Raw genomic sequence first — 20,170 nt, forward strand, 5'->3', positions numbered from 1 at the left:
TTTTAGAAATGATTTGTAAAACCTAATAAGTCTAGGTCCTGGGAAATTAATCATCAAATCAGAATGCTTAAACTCTTCTATGACCTTATAATCATGGTCATTGTGAACATTGTGATCACCTAAGAAAATCTGTAGCTTCAAGGGTTTATTTACGCATATATAAGGAGATATCGCCTCATTTGCATATTCTAATATTATTTTTTAGACAAAGTGTAATACAAAAAGTATTTCTATTAATATGAACATTAACCTGGTAGAAATTGATGAGGATATCTACAAAGGGGAAAAAAGTCCCATTCACATGTGGTGTGATAATAGTGTCACCTATAGTGGTCATTTTCAGGACTTTCGTCCCGGAGAGAGATTTTGGTACACATCCTACGTTGTTCAGTGGGGACATATTAGTCTATAACAGTTGAGATATTCTCCGGTAAATGAAACGCATACAAATCTTCCCCAGGACCTGTACTAAATGGCTTTCAGTGTGACCTCACGATTGGGAAATCAGTTTTTTGACAGGCTTCTCGTCAAACATCATAAACCACTTGTTTTTATTTGTTCCGGTATATTTGCGTTTTCCAAAATGTTGCAATTTGTTTGGTATTTCCCTTGATTCTGGCTTCTTGCAGTAATTCCTCTTAACATTTGTCACCGCAGTTTGTTACTGAAATGAACAAAGCTGTCATTTGTGATGGCTGTCAGAATTTTTTCACTGAAAAAAAGCTTCCTACCACTGTGAATAGAGACAAGGTTGATGGAAAGTTCTTGGCCATAAAACCTGAACAATGAGCTGAAAGATGCTATAATGAACTGTAGAGCTAAGAATTCTAAAATCAAAAACCTTCCATTACTTGTAATTCTTTGTGTGCTTTCATAAAAATGTGCATGATATATTTACAAGTGCAGCTTTAAGAAGCATCTACAGTTACTTGCAAACGTTCTTAATGTGGTCAATGAGATACTTTTCTCATCCTTCCACCCATTAGTTGTACGTCTTATCTTTTGGGGTCGTGGGGTCGGCTGGAGTCAAGCCCAGCTGACGTTCAGGGGATTTTGGGGAATGGAGCTCACATGGGGTCAGCTACAGAGATAAATCACACAGACACAGACAAAGTTTCCTCTCTCTCCATGTGTGAAGGTTGATTTTTACAGTTGTTGACACACACACAGAATAGGAGGCTGACCGAAAGAAAACCTGACTGATTCATTAATAAGTTCACATGATAGAGAATTACCAGAAAATAAAGAACAAACAGAAATAAAATCCAATGTTACTGGCATCAGCAGAGTCTCATGCCAGGAACACTGAGTCATTTCCCTTTTACTGTAACAGCTTGCAGTCGCTGACCCTAATAATGATCTTTCTCTTTCTCCTGCTCTGAGACAGAACAGAAACTGAACCAACTTTTGTGAACTATCACATCTAAAGGAGACAGAGTTTAAAGTATAGCTGAAATCACTACTAGGGGTTTCGTGACTGGTGCAAACTGTAAAGGGATACCACTGGAATCATCACCCCTTCAGGTGTAAGCCTCCAAAAATAAGTGCAGTTTCAGTTCTCTGACCACCAAATTGTAAATAGTTAATCCTTGATTCAAAGTTTGCGCGTATTGACTCCGGCATGTGCTGGCACTGAGGCATAATAAAAGATGTAGGTACTTTTGTTTTTGTTTTATAAACTTGTGAAAAAAGGTTGACATGTAACAAAACATAGAACACAATAGCTAAATTAATAACATTTCTCATGTAAACTGGATAATACTTTGAATTTACATTTTGCAGCATTTGGGCTTTTAAAAAATTGGACCAGACAACAACTACTACAAAAACAAAGCATCATGCAAACTATAAATACAAAAATAATCAAAACGTAACAAGTGCATTGATGTCATAAATCTGTATTACAGAGTTTGTGTTTCGAGCCTAAGGATCCCTCCTGTTCCACATGCCGCCTTGAGCGTGGGGCAGTTTGCAGGCGAGGCCATGATCAGCACCCTGCAACCCCCCCTCTCACTCAGGAACCTCTTTAAGGAATCATCAAAAGTTTTGCTTCCTTCTCTGTACCCGTCCAACAACAGCAGAGCCTCGCTGCAGCTGGTTAACACTGTCCTCAGCTCGTCCGCTGTCGTTTTGTTCATCAGCGAGAGTTGAGACATTACTTCCTGGAACAGTTCGCCCTCCACAGCGCTGCAGTCGACGTGAACCAGAAGTCGGAGGATGCTGAGATCGATGAGGTTTGTCCGTCCCCCGGTCCAGGAAGAGACCAGGATCTGGGCTAGGTGCGTCTTCCCGCTCCCTGGAGGTCCCTCGAGGAAAAGGGTCTCTCCAGCTTCTGGGAGTACATCTTGAAGTTTTATGTACTGGCCCTCACTGAAAAAAAACAACAACAAACTGTATAAACTAGAGGCCTGACAATTTCACAAAATACAGACTTTACCTTTGAATGTCTTGCTACCTATGTTCCGTCCTGAAATGAGTATTTGTGACTCACTTGTTTTTCAGCCTGGGAGGTAACTCCTCCACGGTGACAACGTCCCACGGCCGACTCAGCTCTTTACTGAAGGAGTCGGAATAATGCGCTCTCAGAAACACCCCCAGATTTTGCTCTCTGCCATCTGCAAACAACACAACACACTTGATCATGATCCTATCAACACTTTTGGGTTAAGACAAATTAAATGAGCATTGACGAGTCACTTACATTCATTGAAAACAGTTTTCTCCTCCTCGTCTCCTGTATTTATTTGTAGACCTGATGGAGAGAAAAGTGTTGTTAGAACACCGAAAACATTCACATAACATATTTAAACTTTATATAATTTACTTTATCAAATAACTTATTTCATATATAACTTGCACACAGACGGGTGCACAGGAGAATCATTTTTGAATAGCTTTGTTTCAGTCTATCAAACCTCATCGAGCTTTTCTAACGTACATGGAGAAATGAATCACCATGGAGATGGTAGAGGATGATCATGTCAGCCTTCTCAATGCAACACAAAACTATCTGTTGCAGGAAATCTTTTGTGTTCACAGTTTCCACTTCTCACAACATGAGGCTGTAAATAAAACCCCTCAGCTCCATCATCGCAAGGTATTGCTGATAGTGAGCAACAGATGAGACTCAACAGTAAAAGTAAAAAGAGCTGTGTTCAAACTCACAGGCGGCAGAAGGACAAGGTCGAGCCGGATGAACACCCAGAAGGTTCCTGGCACTCAGAGCGATGGATCCTACACGAACACACACATATTGCTTTTAATCGAGAACAGAGTGGAAGTCATTATCTGTACATGTTTGTTTTAGCTCTGTATGTTGTTTCAGTAAATGATTTAAACCAGCTTGATTAACATGAACTCCTTTCTCTTCCTGTTTGACAGAATGCTGATGTCATGTATCCTCTCTGTGTCGTGATCTGTCCCTTCTGTGACTCTACACGTTGTCTTCGAGTAATAACGTGTTCTGTTTTTGGAAAATCACCTTCAAAGTGTGGTTTTACTTCCTGCTCCAACGTGTTTTCCACCTTTGGAATTACCTGATACTGTTTTGCATCATGTTTTGAATCTGGAGTGGACCAATCTGAGTCTCTTAGTATATTATCTGTCTCTACCTGCCTTGGTGTGGCCCTGGGTCTTATGCTGTTATGATGATATAATAAAGAACGATTATAATGTTTGAATATTTGGTATATTTTAGTACCGATGCAACATTCTTGCCTGTGAGTCCATGTGCTATACTTATTTCCTTTTTTTAAGGTTCACTCTTTCATAAGTTTCTATTTTCCCACACAAGTAACTAAGGAAGTCGTCTTCTTATCGTGTACATACATTCATACATATATAGAAACGTGTGATTCAGTCTCTGTAGAAACTATGGAGGTGTTTGTTGGAGGATTCTACAAACGTGCAACACTTAAAGACCAGCCATGCATTTACAAATAACCCTGAATTCCCCTGAGACACACAAACACACACGTGCACACACCCTGATAAGGGAGTGTTTCTGTAGTTTTTTTGGTTGTGACACATGTCGGTTCCAAAAGTATGAGATCATGTGCTGATAAAATTCCCTCGAAAGATAGATGACAGGGCTTTACGGTACATGATCTGTAAACACCCAACATGTCATAACACTTCCTCTTTTCAGTGGGAGAATGACTTAGGTAAACATACATCTCAGTAAATATCAGAGCTCACGTGGACTGACCTGTGAAGGTTAGATTTTTAATGCTGACTAATGAATGCAGTGATAGAGTAAGTTAAGGTTCTCTGTTTTTTAAACTAAACCAGTGTTAAAAACAAACCAGTGTGAACACCTTCAATGAGGAAATAATAAAGTTAAGAGCTGGCACGTCCCCAAATAACTGGATTCTCCACCTTCCTTTCGTTATAATAGTTTAAGTGTCAACACACCCATCATAACCACAGCCTGTTTTTAGGGCCTGAGCACTGCCAGGCACTGACAGGTGAGGCCCTATTAAATTGTAAGGATTATTATTATTATTATTATTATTATTATTATTATTATTATTATTATTATTATTATTATTATTATTATTATTATTATTATTATTCAGGCAAATGAATTGGCTTTTTGAGGGCTTTACCATGCTCAAATTCTTACCAAAATTTGCAGAAAGTTAGAAAGTGGTGGAAATGTACGTATTATGGAGGAATTTTCAATGGGCGTTGCAAAATGGCTCAACGGTGCCCCCTGAGACCCCTGGAACGTGTTCATTATAACTGTTATCATATTGTGCAGTTGTATCTGTTAGTTTCGGTTGTTGTTACTTCCACTGTGGCCGATGAGCGTTAACATTCTGCAGGATGTATCGCTTGTATTGCTGCTATTTGTCACTGTGTCACTTTAACATTTCACTCTAGCTGTTCTGAGTCATGATGCATTGCTGTGCCGGTGGACAAGACCATTTTTATTCTGATTTAGATTTTCAATATTCCTCCCCTTTCTGCACCTGCGGTCTCTGTGTTGTTGATTTTAATGCTTGTGGTGTTCACGTGAAGAACAGAAGGAATCGTTACCTTTTCGTTGTCTGTAGATGAGCACGGCAGCGATGATCACGGTCATTACGGCTCCGATGCTCAGTATGATGTAGAGAGCCTCGTTTTTTATCTGTGGAATAGGTATTTCATCTGTGGAAAGAGCGACAGAGTCAGGACAAGTGTTGGCCTACACTCATTTACACCCATGCTTTTAAAATGTTAGGCCCAGAGACTGCAGACGGACGACACTCTCCCACTTCCTGTCGCTATCCATAAATAAAGCCAATGTATCTACGGTAATAACGCTCAAACATAAACATAACATAAAAACTTAGCACTTAAACATGTATCAGTGTGATTAAAACCACCTAAAATGAGAAAACAACTTTGAGAAAACTTCTCCACTTTCACTTTCACTGTTTTGTTTGGTCCATGTCCCATCCACTCACATGGAGGAAGTGGGGTTTATGACCCACACTGCAGATGACGGTCCAGACACCTTGCCTTCACTTGTGGGGAACTGTCATGTTTGTTTGTATTTACAGTCTACTGTTGGGCCAAAGTGGAAAACACCAAACATACCAAAAACCTCCATGACAAACTTCCTCAAATAACTGCAGCTGTTAAAGCTTCTCATGCTTTGCAGAAATTGTTGTTTTGATTAGTGTTGCTAAACCTTGGTCTTTTTCACTTTGACCCATTTCCCTTTATTCATCAAAAAATAAACAAACAGCTCTTATTAATTTTGGTTGCAGTAAACCGCTGAGAATAATATATTCATTTAAAAATACTGATAATACTTGACGTGCAGCAGCCAATAGAGCAGAAGAAAAGCATGGGCACATACAGGCAGAGCCAGGAAGTCACACGGTTCAACACATGATAACACCTCTTGCATCCGACCTCAAACACCACCTACACTTTCACTGCTCATACAGGAATCTATACTGTCAGACGTTTCTGTCTGAGAGAAGCTATATAGGCCGTGGAAACAGAGGTGGTTGAGTGATAAGTTGGCAATGATGAGGTATTTCCTCTGCACACCCACAACATCTAGCTTTTCACACATCAAACTGGTACAGTTTTATTTTGTCTGTGGAAAATGGTTTGATATGTCTTCAGTGGAAGGCTCAAAGAAAACTTACCTGGAACTTGAAATGTCGCGAAGAGGGCGTCGTTAGTAAAGTTGCATGTGTAGTTGTTTTTGTCCCGTGCATTGACACGTATCTGACTGGTGACTGTAAACAGCTGGTTGGCTGTTAGCACAGCGGTGGTGTTGGGTTTGATTCCCTGCCGGCGTCCGTCCTGCCACACAACAGACGACTCGGGGTATCCCTCTGATTGACAGGTCAATAGCACCTGATGCCCCTCTGCGGTCTTCTCTATGCGTTTAGTCACTGATTTATAAGGTGCTGGAGGAGAAGTGCAGAATAAATACAAAAGGAGAAAAGATCGATTAGAACCAGAGCACAAAAATACTATGATATGATCTTGCATGTTATTGATGGGGAGAGGGATATCTTGAGGAATGTTTAAATAAGCCAAACAGACACTCGCTTGTAGGTTTCATTTTCAGAATGATCGAGTTTCTTCACTTCCCAGAAATGTCACAACACCGATCATTGCCAAAGAGCCTTCGCAGAACTAAGCCCCCGAAGTCTTTACTCTACCAAAGTGACTGTTGTACTGTCATAGCTGTGGTGTGTACCTACCTACAACAGACAGAGTGATCGTCTTATAGTCGGCTCCTTTTGCCGTCTCCACCAAACACTGATACATCCCGGAGTCGTTGATCCGGAGATTGGAGAGCTGTAACGTGAGCAAAGAAGAAGATTCATGAATTATCCTCACAAGTGACACGTTAGAGTCACATAGACGAACGGTTTGAATTCTGTGTTCCATGTTTTAAAGATCAACTACCTGCTGAAAAGTTCATCAATTGAGCTTTCATCAACGTTATGACCCACTTTTTATGTATCTGCAAAGATTTTTATTCTCATTCATCCATTCTTTAAGAAAAGAAAGTAAGTCCAGTATCTTATGGACACATATACAACTCGTAGACTATTCACAGCTGCGTTTATTTGAGTTCTTCACCAGAAAGAGGAAGTTTATGATGATTATATCTGGTAAATTTGGTGATTTCCATAGTGGCCAAACCATAGGCTGTAAATAAAGATGGACGACATGACAGCTCCAGATAAGTGAGGCCAAAGCAATTCGTTTGTCCTAAATCCCACCTCGGTTTCTGTGATTGTAAGTAGTTCAAGGGCTCATTTTTTCTGGAAACTCTATTCACATCTGAGACTGACTAGTGATTACTCCTGTGTGTGTGTATCAAAGAGACGCGTCTGAAAATACCAAATTATGGGTTGGTAAAGTGAGAGAGGCACCAAATCTTCACAACTGAAAGATGGTGATACCGCAGATATTATTTCCTGGATAAATATGAGACTTTTTCAAATGTCAGCTGTCTGGGTCGTCCTGTGCCGCCACTCCGCAGGACAAGGGAGGAATTTGACCCTCACATGAGTCAGTCCCCACAGGATGAAAAGGAGACAGCTCATGTTTTATGTAACTTGGGGGAATTTTTACAGGAAATAACCCACGCCCAACAAATGTTATATGAGAAATCACCTTTAGTTTGGCCCAGCCAATTTTCAGCTCCTCTTTAAGGAGTGTTACTCGGCCCTGATACTCCGGAGATGCGGACTGCTCCACGCCGTTAGTTATCCGGTACACATCCCGGGATTTGGCACTTTTGATCCAGTGCCAGGTCACCCTTAGCTCTGGGTCAGAGTTTGACGGTAGAGGCTGAAACCCGCAGCCCATCACCACGTCTCTTCCGAACTCCGCCTCATACGTGTTTCGATCCGCCTCAACAGTGAACAGGTCTGCACAGAGATAATCCAAAGATTCATGTAGAAATTAGGTTGAACAGGTCTCATGTAGACTCAATTTGAGCTTTTAATTACATGTCAGTTGTTGTACACACCTGAGAGCGATGGCTGAAACAAGACTTGCAAAATTACAAACAGGGCCCAGTCCATTGAGAGCTGAGGAAAACACACAAGGGGAGTTTTTTCAGATGCTGACTCATTTAACGGCATGTTTGACCTCATGCTATTTACAACATTAGTCATTTTACTGAGGAAGAGTTTAATCACATTGCTATTTACTCTGAACAACCACGAGGAGCAAAGCACATGGTCACATGATTATGAGCCCAAATTGTTTGCCCCTTATCTAAGCATGATTCAGCAGCAAAGCATTACTTCCTTTTTTGGTTTAGAAAGAAACAAGAATGTTGCGGTTTGACTCTGTATGCAGCCGTCACCTTGTTTACCTTAGCATGAATGTTTATCTTTAGTTATTCCTTCAGGACAATGATCTTCCCATTCATACAAGTCAAGCTTTAAATAAATCCTACACACATTTGACTTGTTTATTGAGTGAAATGTTGATGTAAAAAGCACAAGAGTTTTCATTTTCTGTGCTGTTTTCCTTTCAAATGGAGCCACAGCTGTAGATTGTATATAATATAAAGATATTTATTCTTTATATACAGTCTATGGCTGCAGCTCTGCACAACTTTGCATGCATTTGAATGAAGGTTCAGCTGCATTTCTTTGTGTGTCTTGCACATAGAGTCCATTCAAATAGTTTTTGTTATTTGAACCTCAAAGTTAAGTGCCTTGATCAAGCAGGTCGGCAGGGTTGTCTACAGTCATTCTAAACACACACACACACATGACATATCATAAGTAATTCCTCATAAATAAACCTCTACTAGCACCAAATGTTTAATATTGAAAAACAACAATATAATAGGAAGAAGAAACATGATAATAAAAATAAGAATAAACATAAGAAATAAGAACAAATTAAGTTTTAAAGTTGCTGTTGTTTTATATGAGCTCATAAAGTGCGTTCTTACCTGCAGTGACAGTAATAGTTTTTTCATGTGGTGTTTCCTTCTTCCTGTAGCTGTGAATGATCTGAGCTGCAGCGAGCGCTCTTTATATGAAGTTCCTCTGAGTTTCACTGCCCCTCCCACACACACTCTCAAACCCAAAATCTGACATAATCTGTTGATGGGAAACAGTAAACAGGCTCCTGGCAGCTAACGGTTGTTCTGAAGGAAGTAGAGAAGTTTCCTGACAGTAGAGACTCAGGCAATGGTATTTCATAACATAACTGAACAAACCCTGGGAATAACATTCGGAACTCGATGAGACTATCTCCCAACCCATCTATCTATCTATCTATCTATCTATCTATCTATCTATCTATCTATCTATCTATCTATCTATCTATCTATCTATCTATCTATCTATCTATCTATCTATCTATCTATCTATCTATCTATCTATCTATCTATCTATCTATCTATCTATCTATCTATCTATCTATCTATCTATCTATCTATCTATCTATCTATCTATCTATCTATCTATCTATCTATCTATCTATCTATCTATCTATCTATCTATCTATCTATCTATCTATCTATCTATCTATCTATCTATCTATCTATCTATCTATCTATCTATCTATCTATCTATCTATCTATCTATCTATCTATCTATCTATCTATCTATCTATCTATCTATCCATCCATCCATCCATCCATCCATCCATCCATCCATCCATCCATCTATCTATCTATCTATCTATCTATCTATCTATCTATCTATCTATCTATCTATCTATCTATCTATCTATCTATCTATCTATCTATCTATCTATCTATCTATCTATCTATCTATCTATCTATCTATCTATCTATCTATCTATCTATCTATCTATCTATCTATCTATCTATCTATCTATCTATCTATCTATCTATCTATCTATCTATCTATCTATCTATCTATCTATCCACATATAGAGAGGTGTGTGAGAGAGAGAGAGAGAGAGAGAGAGAGAGAGAGAGAGAGAGAGAGAGAGAGAGAGAGAGAGAGAGAGAGAGAGAGAGAGACAGTCAGGTACAGAAACTATCTGATTCAGTCTCTGTGATCAGTTCTGTCTTGAATGTGATGTCCTAAGTTCAGTTCAGTTTTGCATCAGCAGTTTCATGAACTGCAGTTCAAAGCATCATGTGCTGGTTTACACTTCAGTGAGATTTAGCTCTGTCATGTGATGACGTGTTGCATTTACTCTAACTGCTTTGGTAAAACCCACTAAAACCGTAACTTGATGGAATCCCAGCAGCAGAGAATTCAGACCAAGACTTAAATAATTAATTAATTTTGAGGAATCAAAAGTGAAAGTATTTTTTATCCAGCAACGTGGCCCATAACAGATATTTAATAACAAACATACATAGTTTGCAGGCCTAGGGGGTAGAGTGGTTGTTCTCTAACAAGAAGGTTGCCGGTTCAATCCCCACACTTCCCCATCTACATGCCGAAGTGTGCTTGGCAAGATACTGAACCCCTAAATGGCCCCTCATAAATGTTGAGTGTACTAAAAATGTTAGTCGCTCTGGACAAAAGCGTCAGCTAAATGACATGTAATGTTAAAATGAAAGTTGATCTCATGGTTTGGGTTTAAAAACATAGCCTGCAAAGTAAATCACAGAATAAAGTATCCATGAAACTTTCACAGGTTCTTTCAGATCCATCTCACTGACTTCATCAGCAAAAAATGTTGGTGATTGTCATCCAGGCTTTTGAAGACCATGAGATATAGTTAAAGTAATTCATTAAATAAATATAGAACATTGTTCTCTACACATTACAACAGAAACTGATTTTAGGCCATGTCACCATTTCTATTTAAATGTGCTTTATAGACGGCAACCATAAGAGAACACAACATGTATATTGACAAACAACAAGTCAACACACGTCATTTGGGAAAGCTGGAAATTTGACACAACACAACACAGACAGAAGTTTTACATATAATTTCCATCATAAATTCCCAGAGTTAATATTCAGATTGAGCGGTTGGACCAGAGATCACGTTTTCCTGTTGTGTGACTCTACAGGGATTTCCACTGTTTACTTCCTGTCAATTCATGGCTTTTTTCCAATATGGGAACATGACAGCAGCATGTCTGAGCTTAATGTTGTTGTTGTTGTTGTTGGCTGAGTTTTTTTTTAAAAATTTTATGAACTTGCCATATTGTGCTCAGTGTGTTTTGGAAACCCCTCCAGAAACATCTGATACTCTTGGAAAACCAGGTGTTATATGATCAGGTAAATAAGAGTTCACAACACTCTTGTAATGACTTGACAGATAAATGAGAGCTTGGTTTGATGCGGCTCATTAAATCATGACTTTATCACATCGAATGCATTTTCACTTTGTCTGAACGTGTCAGAACTAAACGTGGACTGAAGCTAACTTTCCCCACAAAGTTGTTCTATAATTATTATGTTACGTTATTACAATATCTCTTATCTACAAAGCCAGCAATATATACATGAAATAAATGAGATAAACATTTACTTTACTGCTACAGAATTCTCTCCTCTGATTATATCTGAGGTAACTTTGCAGAGTTAAAAAATGTTTTTTAAATGTCAGATTAATGTGAACGCACAACACGTTTTAACCTGTGCAATAAAAATAAAATGCTTTCTATCCTCATTCTATTCCCTGAATGTGATTTGTCCCTGATGAAAGATCATCATGAAACTCCTTTGCTTTATAATGAGATTCCAATTAATTATTTTGATTGGAGAACTATAATTATGATCCTAATAAAATGCTAGTTTGGACATTTGTAAATCTTCCTTCTTGTCTGGAGTTTTATTTTTTAAAGTCTGACCGGAAGCACGGTCCTTGCCCTTTCCGGTTGGAGAACTGGTGACATTGACAGAGGAGAGAAGTCCAGGAAGTGAGTCGTGTTTTAATGGCGGGTTACTTTCGCTTGTTTTAATAAAGACATGACCGTTCACTTCCTCGTTAGCCACGCAGCTCTGTGACCAGCAGCATTAGCTTAGCATCTCCGGAGTGTAGCAGGTATGTGGAGCTTTTATTTTCAGCCATTAGGAGCGGGTTCACACCAGGTGAAGTACGAGCTGCTGTTGTGGTGACATCCAGTGGCTAACACTATACAACTACACAACAATGTCTGTTGTTAGCAGCTAGCATGTCAAAGCTAACTGTGTGTGTTTGTGTGTGTGTGTGTGTGTGTGTGTGTGTGTGTGTGTGTGTGTGTGTGTGTGTGTGTGTGTGTGTGTGTGTGTGTGTGTGTGTGTGTGTGTGTGTGTGTGTGTGTGTGTGTGTGTGTGTGTGTGTGTGTGTGTGAGAGACAGTGTGTGTGAGAGACAGTGTGTGTGTGAGACAGTGTGTGTGTGAGACAGTGTGTGTGTGAGACAGTGTGTGTGAGTGTGTGTGTGTGTGACAGTTTGTGAGTGACAGTGTTAGCATGTTGGTATCATATCAAGTTCAGACTTGTTTACAAACACCAATGCCTGTGTGAGGTGTGTGTGTGACAGTGTGTGTGTGTGTGTGTGTGTGTGTGTGTGTGTGTGTGTGTGTGTGTGTGTGTGTGTGTGTGTGACAGTGTGTGTGTGTGTGTGTGACAGTGTGTGAGTGACAGTGTTAGCATGTTGGTATAATATCAAGTTCAGACTTGTTTACAAATACCAATGCCTGTGTGAGGTGTGTGTGTGTGTGTGTGACAGTGTGTGTGTGACAGTGTGTGTGAGACAGTGTGTGTGTGTGTGTGTGTGTGTGACAGTTTGTGAGTGACAGTGTTAGCATGTTGGTATCATATCAAGTTCAGACTTGTTTACAAACACCAATGCCTGTGTGAGGTGTGTGTGTGTGTGTGTGTGTGTGTGTGTGTGTGTGTGTGTGTGTGTGTGTGTGTGTGTGTGTGTGTGTGTGTGTGTGTGTGTGTGTGTGTGTGTGTGTGTGTGTGTGTGTGTGTGTGTGTGTGTGTGTGTGTGTGTGTGTGTGTGTGTGTGTGTGTCCCATGTTGTGACTGCAGCATCACTGTGGCTCCTTGTGTCCTCAGGTGACCAGGAACAGACCATCATGGGCTTTCTTCTGTCCAAATCCATGGACGCCAACTTTAAAAAGCAGCAGGAATTCATGCTCCACAATGGGCGGCTGCAGGTGAGTGAGGGTCCGAAAACCAGGTTGTTTCCACGCGTGTCATTTAACATCCATGCACCTGCAGCTCTGTGGTGAATGTGGTGAATCAGGTGGACGACTGGAGGGAGGGCTGTTCTCCTTTCTTTCAGAACACAGGGAAACAGGGAGTCTGCCACAGCGGAGAGACACAACAGATTAGACTTAGAGGAAGATTTCATCTTTTTCTCACCATGTTTCATGAAGCACTTCATTGTTTTAGTTCTGGCACGTCTTCTCTCTTTCCTGAGCATCCGTGCTTTTCATTATTTCAAATCTCAAGATGAACTTTCATCACACACTTTTCTGACGGCTGGTTTCCTGTTTTGTCTCTTTCTGTGGTCGTGCTCTGGGCCTGACCCTGCGTCTGGGTCAAAAAGATATACATCATTCCAGTTAAAAGAAACAGTTGTAGTATTATTGATTCTATAGACCAGTGGTTCTTAACCTGGGTTCGATCGAACCCCAGGGGTTCGGTGAGTCACTCTCAGGGGTTCGTTAGGGGTCAAGACACACACAGTATAGCCCGGTTCACACTAGCAATGTCTGGCTGTTTTTTGTCGGCCGTCAAAAAATTGGCTGCCCACAATTTGGTAACACACAATTTTTCTTCGCCGTATCAGATTGCAAACATTTTGTTGCTTAGTAAAAATGTGTTACACAAAACAAATTCAGCCCACTCGTATTATTCGTGACGTCACACTCCGCTTGGCCGTCATTGGCTGCAGCTTAGCTTTGATATCTGTGCTGCAGGGAACTTGGTGCGCTCAGTAGTCTTGTGGCTGGTGTGATTGTACGTTATTCAGCAGAGCCAGCTTCAACAGCAACTCTTCAGAACAACAACGCTCTCAACATTTTGGTGTCACCAAATCGTACCATTCCCCCCTTATTGCTAAGAAAGACCTTGAGATACTCACACTGTTTGTTACAACATATTTTTGCGAGCAATCCTTTTCGAGGATAGTAGACATGAAAATTAAGAAAAGAAACAGACTTTGTTGCAAAAATGATATGAGAGTGGCACTTGCCAAGGTGAAGCCGCGCATTCCTGAACTTGTATCTGAAAGGCAACAGCAAAAGTCACATTGATTTGCAGTAAATATTCATTGAGTTATGTTTTTGTTGGTTTTTATGGTTGGTTTTGTTCTTTGAACATAGTGATTTTGTGTGCAACTGATGCATGGTTCATTTTGTGCACTAACAAAATATATACCTATGTTTTGAAGAAATCATATTTTATTTTTCCAATTACGAAGGTTTCGGTGAATGCACTGATAAAGCTTGCAGGGTTCAGTACCTCTAATAAGGTTAAGAACCACTGCTATAGACTACAGCTAATATTTATTCACAGGATATAGGTAAAACATAGTCATAAGATAAAGAACAAAACATAGATATCTCAACAAGCACCGTCTGCCTCCGATTTGTAAACATGTTTGTCCTGTGTGTGTTTGAGTGGGAGGAGAATAATCATGGGGCATTTATCATGATAATTGAGAACGTTTTTATCTCGATATAATATTTCACCATGTTTTCTTGAATCTGTAAAGCAGCCTTGGGTAAGATGCTTTTAAGATGAATTATTATTGTCATAATATAATGCAGAAATAATATCTGTTCACCACTATAAATATAGAAAAACTGGCAAACCCGACAGTATCACAGATTCCTATCAGATCTCTTTGATACTCTTTCTATCTATCTTTCCTTTTCTATCTTCTGTTTGTTTCTTTGTTTGTTTCTTTCGCTGCATATTGGTGAATTGTAGCAATTGTGTTATTAGTTTTTTTTTCCCGTTCCTTTTTATAACAAACAATTTGCTGTGATTTATACTTCGCCTGCGAGCGGCTGAGCAGCAGGTGGGATGTGAGTGTCATAACACCAATGACATTACCCGGCTAACACCCAGGAGCTTTGTTTTGCCGCCTTCCCGTTAATTTTCCGATGCCCCTCGCAGCCGTAAATGCGCTAAATGAAGACTAATATTATTCAGTGATGGCAAATGTTTGGCAATTGAGTTTCAGCGTGTTCCTCATTTGGATCAGGACAATGAGTCACCTGTGAATATTGGGTTTGTTTAAGCATTGCTGTAGTGGGATAACATAGTACACATACTTTTATATTTATTATATGTATTCATTCGGCATTCATATTCAAGCACAAATGAATGAGATGTTTCTTCTAACTGTTGGTCTGTTTAAAAATATATCAGTAACTTAATTCATACTTTTAACCTCCCAGACCTTGGGTGAAAATATACATGGAAAACGTCAGATGTTATGTTACTGCCTTTATCAGAAAATTATTATTCTGGCTTATTCCACATTTAAATTGTGTTTTGATGGCAGCAAATTGAAGGATGGAAGATGGAACCCAGCAATTTTAAAATATATATAAAGCATCACTGTTGCCTCCCCCTGCATTAAGATGTCAGAGGTAATTGCTTCCCAGTGTTATCAAGTCACACCAGTCAGCGCTAATTGATTCTGGCCCTGCTCTGGTTTTGTGGATCCTTAAGTCAAAGTCATTGGTCATTGTGTTTGAGTCTTAAACATCACCTTGAGATTCCCTGGCTCTGTGTCCGCTCCTCTGACACATGTCTTGAGTATAAATGGTCGATCTGAAATGACGTACATGATGTTTTTGTTCATTTAACATTTTTAAAGAGGTCTAGATTGATAATAATATGGTTGTGCTTCTTATTCACAGTCCCCAGACCTAAGTGGGGTTTGAGTTTAAAGCAGGTCAGCAGATCTTCCCACAAGATATTTAAAGTGGTTTTTAACCAAATCAAAAATAAATAGAAGCTTTGTTTGTTTAGCCATTTTTTTAAAAACTAGCTAATCCAGAAAAAGGGAATAAAATTAATGAAGTGAGGTAGGGTGATGAAATATAACTGGTTGGAATTATGAAAAACGCTGAGGTGGAAGGTGAATTTCAACCTTCAACCTCTCTCACACTGGAACACTTCAAGTCAATATTGGAGCCAAAACCTCACCACATACAAATGTTTTCCCTTACACGAAGGGGACTGAAAAGAATTAGATAATACTAGTGACAGTAATTGGGTAATTTCCAGATCAGTATTTGTCGTCCCCTTCCTGTTTTCTGACCCCGGTGAGAGGCAGTGACTTCACGAGAGGTGAAATCTCACTCTGACCTTTTTATTACACATTTCCCACTCCTGAGGACCGAAATGGCTCTGGGAAAGGAAATGAAATTTCCCCTTGCTGTCATTGGAATGGGGTCTAATGAGAAGATAATTAAATTCTTGACTCATGAACAACACCTGCGGTAATTGGTATATATATATATATATATATATATATATATAGTATATTGTATCTATACAGCACCTGCCTCGGATTTACTGGATGTTTTGTGCCATTTAGTTATGTTCTAATTAAAAAGACTGTTGATTATACTCTCCATAATGCACATTATATCTAAGGGTTGATTGCATTCGTTACTTTATTACTAACTGTGACGTTCATGTCTGATTGTAGGTTAATCAGACCCTCCCGCTTAATTTGAGGCCTTTTCTCCACATCTCTAACTGACTTCTATTAGAAGCAAAGCACTTAAATCACCTGTCAAGGTATTTGATTCATGCTCTTACATACAATGTTTTTGATTAGCCCCCCTGTGTAGGGATAAGTGGTATATGTAGAATGAAAAACCTTTTCAATTCCAATTATAGAGGGATGAATCATTAAGTGTTATTTCAAGTATCTAATTTAGCATTTAGTTCAGCAGGGAAACAGGACTTAATGTTTGGCCTTGTCTTTGCCACTGGTGTAAATCACAAGTTTCATGGTGGTACGAAACCATATTGACTTTGCATTACGACACAATACTTGCAGATTTCAGAAAGTCGTGACCAGATCCTGTTCAGTGGCCTGCGATCTATATACGACGATATCATGAACCGTTTAGACCAACTCAAAAAGAACCTTAAGGACATTTTGAGAACTTGTTTAAGAGCTATTAATTTAGTTGGGAAACAAAATATTTTTTAGTAAAACCATTAAAATGTATGTTTTGTTTTTCACTAAAAAGTCTCACGTTTCAGTGCTTATGTTTTGTAGGGTATGTTAAACTATTCCTTACTGCTTTTAAATTATAATAATATGGCCCATTCATCAATCCGGTTATATAGCTATCTAGTTTCACTAAAAGCCTTGAAGTGCTGAAAAAAGAGTTAACTGATCATACCTGCCTAGATTCATCCGGCTTAAGCAGTTAAATCACTTTCAGAGCCACGAGTTCAACAGCTTCATCCTTTGTTGGGATTCTTCTTCCCGACAGTTTAGTTCATTTCAGTTTTGTCCTTCGTATCTTTTGAATGATGCACAGAAACAGAACCAGGTGAGAAACCTGTAACAACATAGATATCTCAACACTACCACCAGGTGTAGCTGGGATAATTTAATAATTCAGTCAGGAATCAGTTTTTATTCATTCAGTGTTTCATTTTGAAAAGTTTACCGTTTTATTTCCTTTCATAGGAAATAGACTTTTAAGAGGCAAGTCTCCATTAGTCTGTTCAACAGGCTCAATCTATGTAATGGTGATGGTGAATATGGGCAGAAATCAAAATGCCGTTTGTCCGACATGTCGTAATTTATGTCTCTGACTCATTTAAATGTCACTGGCCTTTTTTTTCTCAATCATTTTTGAGTTAGTGTCATATTTTCTTTTATGTGAAAAAAAGACTCATCTTTGACAAATTTCCTTTAAGAGAATAGAGGCTTTTTAAATGAGAATGTGACTCAGCCCGCTCAATACGTGGAGGAAGCATGTGTTTGTGTGCATGTACATATGAGTGTGTAAATAGTGAGGCTATTCATGTCTTACCACAGAAAGACATGACTAGATCAACACGTTACCTGGAAATTACCTCCACCAGCAGGGTCATGTTTTCATTGCTGCCTGTCTCAGCAGGATTACTTTGTAACCTGTGAACTGATTTCCATAGAATTTTGTGTAGTTGTAGGGCGTGATGCAGTCTGGATAAACAGGCGGATCCAGGAATTAAATGTTCTACGTCTTTAACATGACGAGATAAGGTGTTGTTGCAGCTATGAACATTCCATGAGCCCTTCTTCAGAATTGGGAGTGTGATGTGTACAAAGTGGGACATTTGAGCTCTGGAAATAAACATAGTCTTCCGTTTCCGTGTGTCCGTGTGTGTGTGTGTGTGTGTGTGTGTGTGTGTGTGTGTGTGTGTGTGTGTGTGTGTGTGTGTGTGTGTGTGTGTGTGTGTGTGTGTGTGTGTGTGTGTGTGTGTGTGTGTGTGTGTGTGTGTGTGTGTGTGTGTGTGTGTGTGTGTGTGTGTGTGTGTGTGTGTGTGTGTGTGTGTGTAGATGGAGCGTCAGATCCTGATGCAGAACCAGATGAGGGAGAGACAGATGGCGATGCAGATCGCTTGGTCCAGAGAGTTTTTGAAATACTTTGGTACTTTCTTCACAGTGGCCACAGTGGGACTGGCTGTAGGGTGAGTTCTGTGTCTCGTCCCCTCAGAGGTTTTAGTTTTAGGATGATTCACAGGTTCTAACAGTAATAATCCACCGGGAGGGGCCCACCTGTAAAGTGTGATCCTCACTGAGCTGATTCTTCAGCTTCAGGGTTGAACATGTCAAACTTTGTGGACCAGTGGTGCAGCTCTATGTTTGTTTAATAAGTGTTGAACACAGTGATCACATCCATAGGTGGCAATCAACTCAGTCATCATGGGTCTGACTCACCCGCTCTGCTTTTCCACAGTGCCGTTAGAAGAAGGAGGCCGGCGCTGTTTGCCCCCATCGTTCCCCTCAGCTTCATAATGGCCTACCAGATGGACAGCGCCTATGGGACGTTGATTTACCGTATGAGAGGTGAGGACACACAGTCACCGTCACTTTCATCATCACAGCCAAAATCAAAGGTTCAATATCGGCTCAGAAAAACTAAGCCTCATTCGGTTATCATTCGTAAATGTAGTATTTAAACATCTGCATCATCTTCACTGACCAGCTGTTTGTTTTCCTTATTTTCTTTTCAATGTACCACTAACATATACTAATAATATATCGCATCTACATCTCTTTTTAAAGGCAGAAACCCAATAATTACAGTTAATAAGTTGACGCTTTAATCGATCATCTGGATATTTGTGCTCGAACAGAAGAACGACTGGTTTCACATCATAACGTGTTTGTTCTTCTCCCTTCAGGGGAGGCTGAGGGCATCATGGCGTCTGAACGGGACCGTCTGGCGTTGCCTCAGGGGACCCCGACCTTCGACAGCATAGAGAAGGCCCGCCGCGCTCAGAGCAGCCTCACCTCCCTCCTGGAGAGATGATGTGTTGGAAGTTTGAGAGAAAATCAGAGTCGTCCTGTCGGTGCATTCACCAGAGTTGCTTTTCCATAGGTATGAAAAAACAAACTATTCAATAGCAACCGCCTTTTTCTTTTTAAGTTATCAAGTCCTTGTTTTTTACACTAAAGCTTCGTCAAGGTTCTCACGTCAAATCAGTGTTATATTCTGTAAATGACTATAAAAGTATGATCCTTTATTTATTATCAGTTTCGGTTTCTTCAAACATCTATTTTTCATATAACTCAGAGTAAAGCTTCAAAAGCTGCATGAAGTAATTTCTCAACACTAGAGGGCAGAAAGTCCCCAAAATTCAAACTCGGTCAAGAAACTGCTCGACTCAAACAGTCGTGAAAATGTTAATGTAAAAAATAATTGAATGTAGCTTTGATCGTGATGACGAAGCAAACATTTGTCCCGACAACAGGACAGATTTTAATAACTCCGAATGATACTGATGAAAATCTTTGTCGTAATAATTAAGAGACAAGTTAATTTGCCAAAGTTGAATGTCAGTGTTAAGAGTTTTATATGAAAGCTTTATTTAACCCTGGTGCTCCTGTATCGTCTATTTGAATCATCATGGAAACATTAAATGGATGTAAAATGTTACACGGTGCTGATATTCATGCATTATGTATTGATAATTGAAAACATATTTGTAAAAACAAATGAATAAAAACATGGAAGACAAGACGAGGTGATTCTTTGATGCAAA

At 39.6% G+C, this 20,170-nt stretch overlaps 2 protein-coding genes across 2 annotated transcripts; one reads left to right on the forward strand and one right to left on the reverse strand.

Annotated features, from left to right (window-relative positions):
• Positions 1 to 1,111: 1,111 nt before the first annotated feature.
• LOC133004128 (uncharacterized) lies at positions 1,112 to 8,979 on the reverse strand. Its single transcript, XM_061073909.1, has 10 exons — positions 8,939 to 8,979; positions 7,997 to 8,057; positions 7,639 to 7,895; positions 6,714 to 6,810; positions 6,147 to 6,413; positions 5,041 to 5,151; positions 3,166 to 3,234; positions 2,702 to 2,752; positions 2,492 to 2,615; positions 1,112 to 2,370 (listed from the first exon to the last, which is right to left on the reverse strand). The coding sequence occupies exons 1-10, from the start codon at positions 8,963 to 8,965 to the stop codon at positions 1,902 to 1,904; spliced, it is 1,533 nt and encodes a 510-aa protein (XP_060929892.1). The 5' UTR covers positions 8,966 to 8,979; the 3' UTR covers positions 1,112 to 1,901.
• Positions 8,980 to 11,841: 2,862 nt separating this feature from the next.
• plgrkt (plasminogen receptor, C-terminal lysine transmembrane protein) lies at positions 11,842 to 20,146 on the forward strand. The gene is made up of 5 exons (XM_061072373.1): positions 11,842 to 11,976; positions 12,980 to 13,080; positions 18,462 to 18,592; positions 18,862 to 18,971; positions 19,310 to 20,146. The coding sequence occupies exons 2-5, from the start codon at positions 13,000 to 13,002 to the stop codon at positions 19,435 to 19,437; spliced, it is 450 nt and encodes a 149-aa protein (XP_060928356.1). The 5' UTR covers positions 11,842 to 11,976; positions 12,980 to 12,999; the 3' UTR covers positions 19,438 to 20,146.
• Positions 20,147 to 20,170: the final 24 nt, after the last annotated feature.

This window comes from Limanda limanda, chromosome 1, assembly GCF_963576545.1.
Source record: "Limanda limanda chromosome 1, fLimLim1.1, whole genome shotgun sequence".
NCBI lineage: Eukaryota > Metazoa > Chordata > Actinopteri > Pleuronectiformes > Pleuronectidae > Limanda > Limanda limanda.